This window comes from Haliotis cracherodii, unplaced genomic scaffold (genome assembly GCF_022045235.1).
Source record: "Haliotis cracherodii isolate W230 unplaced genomic scaffold, xgHalCrac1.p SCAF_13, whole genome shotgun sequence".
Classification (NCBI taxonomy): domain Eukaryota; kingdom Metazoa; phylum Mollusca; class Gastropoda; order Lepetellida; family Haliotidae; genus Haliotis; species Haliotis cracherodii.
The window spans coordinates 23,050,735-23,062,976 of NW_027266268.1; the positions used below are offsets into that span (position 1 = coordinate 23,050,735).

Genomic DNA, 12,242 nt, shown 5'->3' on the forward strand with positions numbered 1-12,242 from the left:
ACTGGAATTTTGCTTAAAGCAGTGTAAAACCATACATACTCACTTTTGGTTGATCTTGGGTTCAAATCCCGGTTCGCGTCTATTATGTTTCTAGGTTTGTCCGCATCATACACGACCTTTTGGGTTTCACTCTCCTGTCACTTCATAGGAGCTGTAGATGTTTCTTATTCATATGATATACATGGCATATACTTCATATATAATGTTTGCAAAAAAAAATAAGGGCTTGTTTTATTACATAGCTCAAGTAGAGTTATAGTAAATTGTGGAGAGTGTAAAAATATATATAATAGATTGGTGCAGAAAAATTCAGAATATTTATTCAATATTTGTGTCGATATTTAATTATGCGAGTAATACTTTTCTGGAGATCATTTCAAAATGCAGACAAGCAAACTATTAGAAGATGATGAAACTTTATAGAGACCAAACAAGTTCATGTTTACCTGTTCCAGTTCGGTATTTGGGAGACCAGCGTTTCAGCTACAATAGGTTCTTGACATTCAACTTGAGAATCGGGGATGCGACTGGAGCACGGCCTTCCATCATCGACGTCGTGCTGGAGGGCGCGGGGCAGAAGGTCTCAGGTCCAATCTTTGCAGCAGGAAATCAGATGCCGGGTCTGGTAGGCAAGAATTACCGATTCCGTCTCCACGAACACCCGGACTACCAGTGGACTCCAAGGCTGAAGGCGTCGGATTTCATTGCCATACTGTCCAACCTTACAGCCATCAAGATCAGGGGCACATACACTGCTGAGGGTAGGTTTAGGGTCATCAATAAGACTAGCTCCTGACATCAAGATTAGGGCATCTCCCAGGGTAGGTGCAGAGTTAACAATAAGACCGGCTCCAGACATCAAGATAAGGGCATCTCCCAGGGTAGGTGCAGAGTTAACAATAAGACCGGCTCCAGACATCAAGATTAGGGCATCTCCCAGGGTAGGTGCAGAGTTAACAATAAGACCGACTCCAGACATCAAGATTAGGGCATCTCCCAGGGTAGGTGCAGAGTTATCAATAAGACTAGCTCCAGACATCAAGATTATGCGTCTGTTTACCTCATCCATCCATGTCGACATCCTCCTCATGATACGTTCACATTATGGACCAAGTGCTCGTGTTGTCCAGAAAAGATTTGCACCGCATCACTGTAGTGACTTGTGATCTTGATTTGTATTACCTCGTAATGTCAAAAATGTACTATAACTCTGATAATTCTTGTCATGATGATCATGTTCATCCTGTTGTAACACAGGTGTTGGATTTATCGACGACATTAAGTTGGAAACTGCTCGCCGTGGGTTCAATGCTGGAGACGAGGCGTCGTGGGTGGAGCAGTGCACGTGCCCTGAAGGCTATGTGGGTCAGTTCTGTGAGTCTTGTGCCCCCGGCTACAAGCGAGATCCTATGAATGGTGGACCCTTTGCGATGTGCGTGCCCTGTGAATGTAATGGCCACTCCTCCAACTGTGACGTCAACACAGGTAGGCTTGACACCATTGCAGATTATTTAGTAGATTTTGAATGTCACATCATCTATCTAATAGTATTGAAAATATCAGTTTTTCATGTGAAATGCCAATTTTCATTATTGTTGTATTTACATTAGGAATTATGTGATTTCGAATATATACTCAAGAGCAAAAGTTGTGACAAAAACAAAAAAACAGAATCAGTGATTTACTTTTACTAATGCGCATATGTCATGCTTCTTGAAAATTTCATGCAACTACTTGGTTGCGTTTCTTCGATCATTTTAACAAATTCTTTCTCTGGTTCAAATCCGAAAATTCATTCACAAGATTACCAAAAACATTCCATGTCACAATACCTTTTGCGTCTGTGTATATTAATACCTATAAGGTAATATTGCTAGAATCATAATTTTTATGAGAATTTTAATTTTCCTCATTATTTTATCTACATATATACTTGGTGCTCATGTAACCTTTTGTAAACATTTGACAGGCTATGTCTGTCAGTCATTTGAACCCACAACTTCTGCGTAAAAAGGTTGTGTTCATTTATGAAAGCGTTTTCCATTCAAAGCATCTCTGTTTTGTCTTCTCAAGGGAGGTGTATCTGTCAAGACAACACGGAGGGAGACTACTGTGATCGATGTGTGTCTGGTTACTATGGCAATGCACGTGCAGGAACGTCTGCCGACTGTCAGCCATGCCCTTGTCCCGGAGGCGGGGCCTGTGTGGAGCTGCCAACTGACGTTGTCTGTACAGAGTGCCCGGAAGGATATGGAGGTAACCTTTCCTTAACACACACAACCGCCTCCGTGGTCTAGTGGTAGAGCATCTGCTCGGAGAGCGGAAGGTCCGTAGTTCGATCCCCGTCCACGTCATTCCAAAAGACGTTAAAAGGTGGTACTTGTTGTTACCCTGTCTGGCGCTCGGCATTATGGGGCTTAAACAAGGACTGGTTGGCTCGTAGTCAGTATACTATGTCTGAGTGGGGTATTCATGTTAAACTGCGGCATGGTATCTCAGTGAGCTAGCACTATAAATTGGCATCAGTCCGGACTAGTACAGGCAGCCACACAAACACACACACGTACATGTACGTCGCTATATAAGTGCAATAATCTTGGACGCGACGTTAAACCCTATTTCACCTCACCTCACCTTAACACACAACAGGAACAGGACTGTTGCTGTATATCTGGTTTACCAGTGGGGATTCTGATATAGAATAAAGGTCCTCAGCAACCCATGCTTGTCTTGGGAGGCACAACTGCCTCTATGGTCTAGTGGTAGAGTATCACCCTGGAGAGTGGAAGGTCAGGGGTTCAAACGTCATACCTTGGTTGGTTGGTTTGTTGTTTAACGTTGCACTCAGCAATATTCGAGCTATATGACGGCGGTCTGTAAATAATCAAGTCTGGACTAAACAATCAAGTGATTGACACCATGAGCATCGATCCATGCAATTGGGATCGATGACATGCATCAACCAAGTCAGTGAGCCTGACCACCCGATCCCGTTAGTAGCCTCTTGCATCAAGCAAAGTCGTCTTTTATGGCAAGCATGGGTTGCTGAAGAAGTCACGTCATACCTAAAGACGTTAAATGATGGTACTTGTTATTATCCTGTGGGGGGCACAGCATTAAATGGCTAAAAAAAGGACTGGTCGGCTCGGAATCAGTATACTGTGTCAGAGTGGGATGTTCATGTTAAACAGCGGCATGGTATCTCAGTTGGCTAGTACTAAAAAATCGGCATTAGTCCAGATGAGGACAAGCAGACACACGCAGACACACACCGACATGTGCATGCACGTTGCTATACAAGCGCAATAGTCCTGGACACAATGTTCATTCCAATTTCCCCTCACCTCACGAGGCAAATAAAAGTGACTGGTTGATTACATGTTATAATTGTGTGGATCAATGCTCTTGATGTCAGTCACTGGACATCTGGTCCAGATTCAATTATTTACATACCACTGTTATATAGCTTGAATATTGCTGAGTGCGGCGTTAAACAATAAGCAAACAATTTTTTTTACAGAGTTAGTTGTTCTGAATGTGTTCTTTGAATTGGAAATAAGAGTCAGGATTGAGATATCTTCTTACAGCCGTAGGTTTTTAAAAAAAGGTTCTGAACTTCATGTTCCAGGAGAGGTGGTGGGTCAGCCTAGTGGTTGAGGTGTTAGCTCATCACTCAGAAGGTCTGGGTTTGATTCCTTACATAAGAACAACATCTGAAGCCTATTCTTGCATGCCCTGTTGTGATATTGTGGGAGTATTGCTAGAATCAGCATAAAACCTCAACTCATTCACTCACTCTACATCTTCCAGGAAACCGATGTGATCTCTGTCTGGATGGTTACTTTGGAGACCCGGCCGGAAAATATGGGGACAGAAGAACCTGCCAGAAATGCTTCTGTAATGACAACATAGATCCAAATGCAGTTGGAAACTGTAACTCGTAAGTGCTTGTACAAGATGGCCTTTATTGAACCTCTCAAACTGTAAATATTGTCAGAAATGGCTGAAATGTTTATTTTATGTCTCTTCCTTAACTTGTCTTGCAGCACAACAGGAGAGTGTCTGAAGTGTATATTTTATGTCTCTTCCTTGACTTTTCTTGCAGCACATCAGGAGCGTGGCTGAAGTGTATATTTATGTCTCTTCCTTGACTTGTCTTGCAGCACAACAGGAGAGTGCCTGAAGTGTATATTTTATGTGTCTTCCTTGACTTGTATTGCAGCACAACAGGAGAGTGCCTGAAGTGTATATTTTATGTGTCTTCCTTGACTTTTCTTGCAGCACAACAGGAGAGTGCCTGAAGTGTATATTTATGTCTCTTCCTTGACTTTTCTTGCAGCACATCAGGAGCGTGGCTGAAGTGTATATTTTATGTCTCTTCCTTGACTTGTATTGCAGCACAACAGGAGAGTGCCTGAAGTGTATATTTTATGTGTCTTCCTTGACTTTTCTTGCAGCACAACAGGAGAGTGCCTGAAGTGTATATTTTATGTCTCTTCCTTGACTTTTCTTGCAGCACATCAGGAGCGTGGCTGAAGTGTATATTTATGTCTCTTCCTTGACTTGTCTTGCAGCACAACAGGAGAGTGCCTGAAGTGTATATTTTATGTGTCTTCCTTGACTTGTATTGCAGCACAACAGGAGAGTGCCTGAAGTGTATATTTTATGTGTCTTCCTTGACTTTTCTTGCAGCACAACAGGAGAGTGCCTGAAGTGTATATTTATGTCTCTTCCTTGACTTTTCTTGCAGCACATCAGGAGCGTGGCTGAAGTGTATATTTTATGTCTCTTCCTTGACTTGTATTGCAGCACAACAGGAGAGTGCCTGAAGTGTATATTTTATGTGTCTTCCTTGACTTTTCTTGCAGCACAACAGGAGAGTGCCTGAAGTGTATATTAATGTCTCTTCCTTGACTTTTCTTGCAGCACATCAGGAGCGTGGCTGAAGTGTATATTTTATGTCTCTTCCTTGACTTGTATTGCAGCACAACAGGAGAGTGCCTGAAGTGTATATTTTATGTCTCTTCCTTGACTTGTATTGCAGCACAACAGGAGAGTGCCTGAAGTGTATATTTTATGTGTCTTCCTTGACTTTTCTTGCAGCACATCAGGAGCGTGGCTGAAGTGTATATTTTATGTAGGTCTTCCTTGACTTTTCTTGCAGCACATCAGGAGCGTGGTTGAAGTGTATATTTTATGTCTCTTCCTTGACTTGTATTGCAGCACAACAGGAGAGTGTCTGAAGTGTATATTTTATGTGTCTTCCTTGACTTTTCTTGCAGCACAACAGGAGAGTGCCTGAAGTGTATATTTATGTAGGTCTTCCTTGACTTTTCTTGCAGCACAACAGGAGCGTGGCTGAAGTGTATATTTATGTAGGTCTTCCTTGACTTTTCTTGCAGCACAACAGGAGAGTGCCTGAAGTGTATATTTATGTAGGTCTTCCTTGACTTGTCTTGCAGCACAACAGGAGAGTGCCTGAAGTGTATATTTTATGACTCTTCCTTGACTTGTCTTGCAGCACAACAGGAGAGTGCCTGAAGTGTATATTTTATGACTCTTCCTTAACTTGTCTTGCAGCACATCAGGAGAGTGCCTGAAGTGTATATTTTATGTAGGTCTTCCTTGACTTGTCTTGCAGCACATCAGGAGAGTGCCTGAAGTGTATATTTTATGTCTCTTCCTTGACTTGTATTGCAGCACAACAGGAGAGTGCCTGAAGTGTATATTTTATGTGTCTTCCTTGACTTGTCTTGCAGCACAACAGGAGAGTGGCTGAAGTGTATATTTTATGTAGGTCTTCCTTGAATTGTCTTGCAGCACAACAGGAGAGTGCCTGAAGTGTATATTTTATGTAGGTCTTCCTTGAATTGTCTTGCAGCACAACAGGAGAGTGCCTGAAGTGTATATTTTATGTAGGTCTTCCTTGACTTGTCTTGCAGCACAACAGGAGAGTGCCTGAAGTGCATCTATAATTCAGCTGGCTACTACTGTGAGAGGTGCCTGCCCACTTACTATGGTGATGCCATTGCTGAACCAAAGGGACAATGCCAACGTGAGTTCTCAGATCTGTTGTCAGATAGCTTGTCAAGGCTTTAGAATGAAATATCACTGAATGAGAAACTAATCTCTTCTGGAAATTGGGGTAGTTCGGTAGCCTTGTAGTTTAAGTGTTTGCTCGTCATGCTGAAGACCCGGGTTCGATTACCGACATGGGTACAACGTGTGAAGCCCATTTCTGGTGTCACCTGCTGTGATGTTGCTGGAATTTTGCTAAAAGTGGTGTAAAACCATACTCACTCACTCACTCACATCTCTGGAAATTCCTGTTTAATTATTATTAGGAAAAATGATCTAACATTTTTTTATTGCAACAATATTTACTCCAAATCCAACTTTTCTTGTACACTTAATTTTGTGACGTGAGTCGCGTCACATCTTGAATGTGCACATGACTAATGGCTAGCTATTGGCTCGTCTCTCCAGCATGTGGCTGCTACTCTAATGGCACCAACCAGGTGGGCCTGCTGACCTGTGACGACAGCGGCCAGTGTCCCTGTCTCCGCAACGTCCGCGGTCAGCGCTGTGACATGTGTGATGATGGCTACTGGAACCTCGACAGTGGCACAGGTGAGTTACAAAGTCTCTCATGCGGGCCAGTTTTTTCATTATGTTCTTCAAATATCTAAATTTTCTAAAATTTGAATTGAAAATTTCCCAAATTGAAAATACTTTAGCTATGTGAAGGTGACTTGTATAACTGATATTTTATAAAATACGGACATGATGACCAATGAGGACAAAGGAGGCTTTAAAGCTTGCTTGCTGTTACTATTGCGTAAAATGTAATGTTTGATAAAGACTGTTTTAAGCAAATAATAAAGTAGACACAATTTATGGACAACAACTTCTTTGATTGCTTTAAAGGCGATGTTTCGGTATAGATCCTTACACTGTTGTCAAGTAGTCTTGCTCTGTCATCCATCAACTTCTAACTATTGCCTATCAAACAATTCAAGAAAATGATACCTTTCAAACCTACCCAGTTCTGTCAAAATTATGCATCTTTCCTAATTTGCTTGCCAATTAGTTTGGAATCCCAGATAAAATTATGTGGAGTTTGAAATGTTTGTCAAGTTCTGATAATCACCTGTTTCCAACATACAGTAAATATGACAAAACCCCTTCCATAGTCAATTGGAAGCTATGCCAGGAAGTTGTTTGACGTATTTGAAACTTTGATATTGTTCCTTCCTGGACACATTATCAGTGATAAGTCTCTCTTGTAATTCCCTGTAATTGCTAGTGCTGACTGTTGAGCTAACCTCCCTCACTCACCCTGTGTGTGTCCCCAGGTTGTGAAGCCTGTGACTGTGACCGGGTGGGCTCTCTCAACTTCACCTGTCAACTCGGCTCAGGACAGTGCCAGTGTAAGCCGGGGGTCACAGGTCGCCGCTGTGACACGTGCCAGCGATTCTTCTTCGGCTTCTCACGGGCGGGATGTCAAGGTAAGGGCAGATAACTCACTCTGGGAGAACAACAAACAAATCAACATGGAAACAGTATCTGGACTCACTTGCACAAAGCGATCTTAGTGCTAAGACTATTGTAAGCCTATGTTAAAGTATGGGAGTTACGATCATCTTAGCACTAAGATCGCTTTGTGCAAGTGGGCCCTGGTAGGGTTGCGATGGTCCTACTCAGTACCCACTAGACCCGAGTACCCACAGGCCTACCCGGGCACGTGGTTAGTCACGTGATACATTGTTTAATGACAAAAATTATCTAGAACTCTATGGTTACACTACAAGTCATTAATGTTAGCATTTCTTCCTGACTATGAACACATTCCTTCTGACTTTTATATGTGTGAATGAAGATTAAACTTCAGTCAACTTCAGTGTATGCATAACCAAATATTTTTATACATGTATCTAAATACATTTTGCCAGGGCTACGGTCAAACAATTCCCAATCGGACATTTTATACCCATCTCTTGAAACCTACAGGAGATCCCCTAGATTGGGTAATAGGGTGGTGGGTGCCTTGGTTGTAAATTTGGACTCGTCTCAGCCCTAGTATCTAGGGTCAGTTTTCTTTTAATTTGTATTGTTGTGCTGTATGATGAATACTGCCTCTGTGGTCTTGTGGGGAGGGTATCTACAGCTTGGTACCACTATCTCCAAGGACTAGCACTATAAAACTGGCATTAGTCTGGACTAGTACAAGCAGAGAAGTATGCACACACACATGAGTGCAATAATCCTGAACCACTTTTCTCCACACCTAATATACTCACCGACAAAAGAAATGGCAATACCATTCATGTTGGTTTATGTATGAAGAATTATTCCTCTTCAATTCGATATTAGATTGATTCAGTGCATTAACGAACATTTTGTTATGTTGTGTGAACTAATGCTCATGAACGCATCACATGTGATGTCATGGATCCATTAATCGAGATGCACCATTTGTCTCGTGCAGGATTAGCCTGTAAAGTTTGGAAATCATGTGCAGCAATACACAATACAGACACTGTGGTAACACCTGACAGTTTTGTCATTAAGTGATACGTATTGGAAACATCTGGACACAGACTTTGTTTCTATGGTTCGCGTTCTTTTGGCGGTGAGTATATTGAGGAAAAACATGAATAAGGATTACGTGGATGTTATAGTTGCCAATACAGGGTATTAATGACTGTTTTGCGTTGCAGCTTGCAACTGTGATCCAGTTGGTTCCCTGGACTTGCAGTGTGATGAGTACGGCAACTGCCCCTGTCGTACCAACGTCGGTGGACGTCGATGTGACCGGTGCATGGAGAACAAGTTCAACATCTCCGCTGGTTGTATAGGTATGTCTCCTGTAGTTGAGGGTTCAGGGCAAGTTTTTATGAACAAAATCTGAGGCAGAAAAAGGTTGGTCCCTAAACCAAAGAATATTGCAGGCACACCTGTTTTGAGCGAGAACTGATAGTTTGCCATGGAATAATTTCTCAGTCTGTTGGCTGCATGTACAATGTTACACAAAAATTGGAGGAAATGTCATTAAAAAACTTCAGTAATACTCATAATGGATTGTTTCCACTTTAGGTTTTGTGACAAATTACGAATAAACTTTAAAAAAGTGTCAGTATGTAAACCTGGTCTATAATAGCTCTTAGAATATTGCTAAAAGCGGCCTAAAACCCAACTCACTCACTCACTTAGCCCTTTTATTCACTGTCTGACTTTTCCTGCAGATTGTCCACCATGCTATGACCTGGTGCAGGAACACGTCAACATCCACCGTGCCAAGCTGCGAGAACTCACCAACCTCATCAACAACATCGGCAACAACCCCAGCCTCTTCAATGACACAGAGTTCATCAGCGTCATGGGAGACGTCAACAAGACTGTCAACATTCTCCTTGATGAGGCACGAGGAGCATCAAGTGAGTATCATTTTTGAAGTATTTGTAAACAACTTACTAAACAACTGTCCATTTTCGGGAGGATTTCAAGGGGCTGATTGCAGGGATGATATGTTTCTTATACCATGTGTACTTGGTTTTGTGGTTATGTTATTCCATCATCAATACATCTTCATAATATCATCTTGGTAATAGAGATATGACATGATGTAAATGGAGGTAATCCTATCACAGCAAGGACATCACAGGAGTTAAAAGGAACAGCAATATAGCATGTGATGTGAAGGGAGGTTCTCTGATCAGAACAAATGCATAACACATCAGGGGAGGTAATAGGAACTGAACCATTGCAAATAACAATCAAGCAGGTGACGGCAAGCAGTGTAAGCATATCAAAACATAATCAGTTAGCCAGGACTTGCCACCATGGTGCAAGCAATGATTGGTAGATTTAGAAGGATTTTGTTTCCTTCCCAGCTGGTGATGGGTCCGTGGGGAGACAACTCCAGGAGCTCCGCAAGTCTCTCAATGAAGTCATCCACAAGACTGGGCAGATCGGTAAGAGTATCACTTCAGCCAAGGATGTCTCCATGGAGACGGACCGTGACATAAGGCAGGCTGAGCAGGCTATTGAACGCGCGGAGATATCGCTGAAGGCTGCAGAGGACTACATTGACAGAGAAGGGCGGCTAGCATTAGACAGGGCACTCCAGGCACTTGGGCGCTTTGGGAGGCAGTCGGAACAGATGACAGAAATTGCCAACAGAGCCAAGATAGAGTCTGAGAGGTGAGTTCAGACAGCTGAGGTCATACTATTGTTGTATGCAGCTTCTGAGAAGGTGAGTTCAGACAGCTGAGGTCATACTATTGTTGTATGCAGCTTCTGGAGGTGAGTTCAGACAGCTGAGGTCATACTATTGTTGTATGCAGCTTCTGGAAGGTGAGTTCAAACAGCTGCAAAGTCATACAATTGTTGTATGCAGCTTCTGAGAAGTGAGTTCAGACAGCTACAAAGTCATACTATTGTTGTATGGAGCTTCTGACAGGTAAGTTCAGACAGCTGAGGTCATACTATTCTTGGATACAGCTACTATGGGGAGAGATCAGACAGTTGTATGTCCAGCTTTAATCAACAAGTAAACAAAGAAAAATCAGTTGAACCGAAATAACACAATAGTTTCATCTACTGCATGTACACCTGCCATGTATTTGAGGAGGTTCTCTACCAACTTGTATGTTTGCTTCCAGACAAATGGCTGATGCTGCTCGTATTGTTGCTGTTGCTAATGATGCCCAAAACACATCCCGCGAGGCCCTGCGACTTGCCCAGATGGCCTTAAGTATGCCGGGACAGACAGCGACGGACATACAGAGGCTGAACTCAGAGTGAGTAGTTTTACATCTCAAACGTCACCAAATGCATGTAAAAGTGCCCTGAAGAATTATCTTAGGAGTAACTCTCATCTTCCACAGGATTATTGGACCATCTTTACTGATGGTGAATTATAAAATCCATGTTAAATCTTTTCCTGTGTACACTGATTGCCTGTATTTGTTACTTGTGCTACTGCTGCACAAAGATCTGAGGACATCTTATTTCTGGTCAGATCAGAGCGACCTTTCATCTAACCCATCAGAGCGTCGAGTTTTCTAATCATGCAACATTGAAAGGGTTAACCAAGGGTATTCCGAACGACAGTTACGGGCTGTAGACTGATTCAGAATGCTATTGTCTATTTCCCGCGTCAATGGGATAAATATTTGAAACGGAAGAGATTTCCATAGCCCATGGGAAGTACTGTCATACAATCCCGCCGATCTTGTTGACATTCCAGAATTTTCATTTGTTCATTTTTCAAATTTGGAATTTAAATATTTCTTAAAGCGTCTGGAATGGAAGTCTCCAATTTGAAACTAGTGCCAGAAAGCTCTGGAAAGCTGGATTATGTCATCTTTCTGCTAGTCATTTCACTGGTCAATCAAAATTTGCAAAAAAGTTGTCCTGACGTGACAAGTAATGGGAAGTCCTAAGATCTTTGGTCTGCCACTTTCGTCTTATAGTCTTGTGTCTGCTGACTGTGTGTGACACTTGTGTCATGTGTCTCCTACAGGTACAACAATGCCGACCGCCTGTATGAGCAGACGCGGCAGCTGGCGGAGAAGGCCTCGGAGCTGGCAGAGAAGGCTCAAGATGAAGCACTGGGTCTGTTCACCGAATCCCAGCAGAGTGTGCCCAGTGTGGATGTGGAGAAGCTCCTCACAGATGCTGCTAACATTAAGATTCAGGTAGGGGCAGGTATAAAGTACGACTGATTCAGATTGCTGTGTTATCTCTCGCATCAGTGGGTTAAATATGGTGGCACGTGGTCCTATGCACAGCGCACAGGTCACAAATCAGTTCAAAGTTAAGCAACGGCAATCGTGGAGAGACCTTGGATGGGTGACTGCGTTGGCTCCTGAGGGTTTCTAGGGCTTGGACTTGCCCAACACTTGTAACACATGTGGTTTCTCCATGGGCAAGTCGTCTAAGGCGCTGCAATTGCTGTGCAGAGTTGCGTCCCTAGGGCATACCAGAAGCCTATGACTGTGGGTTTCGAATCCCGGTTCGCCCGGATTATGTTTCTAGGTTTGTCAGCACTATACCCGTGCCCGTGGGTTTCACCGAATCTGAGACCTGCATCACTTCGAGCTTTATGCCAACATTAAGCTGACCTGCCATGATATAACTCGAATACTGTTAAAAGCGGCGTTAAACCCAACTCACTCACTCACTCCATGGGCAAGTGACTTTTGAAACTGAGCCTCTGTTCACCCAGCAGTGAATAT

At 42.8% G+C, this 12,242-nt stretch overlaps 1 protein-coding gene across 1 annotated transcript in view; it reads left to right on the plus strand.

Annotated features, from left to right (window-relative positions):
- Positions 1 to 12,242, plus strand: part of LOC139459774 (laminin subunit gamma-1-like) — an 87,468-nt gene that overhangs the window by 67,293 nt on the left and 7,933 nt on the right. Inside the window, exons 10-21 of the mRNA XM_071241438.1 lie at positions 456 to 761; positions 1,258 to 1,485; positions 2,074 to 2,256; positions 3,811 to 3,940; positions 5,943 to 6,055; positions 6,487 to 6,630; positions 7,356 to 7,508; positions 8,721 to 8,858; positions 9,246 to 9,437; positions 9,894 to 10,203; positions 10,665 to 10,802; positions 11,528 to 11,702. Of these exons, the coding sequence (XP_071097539.1) occupies positions 456 to 761; positions 1,258 to 1,485; positions 2,074 to 2,256; positions 3,811 to 3,940; positions 5,943 to 6,055; positions 6,487 to 6,630; positions 7,356 to 7,508; positions 8,721 to 8,858; positions 9,246 to 9,437; positions 9,894 to 10,203; positions 10,665 to 10,802; positions 11,528 to 11,702 (2,210 nt within the window). The remainder of the gene's footprint in view (positions 1 to 455; positions 762 to 1,257; positions 1,486 to 2,073; positions 2,257 to 3,810; positions 3,941 to 5,942; positions 6,056 to 6,486; positions 6,631 to 7,355; positions 7,509 to 8,720; positions 8,859 to 9,245; positions 9,438 to 9,893; positions 10,204 to 10,664; positions 10,803 to 11,527; positions 11,703 to 12,242) is intronic.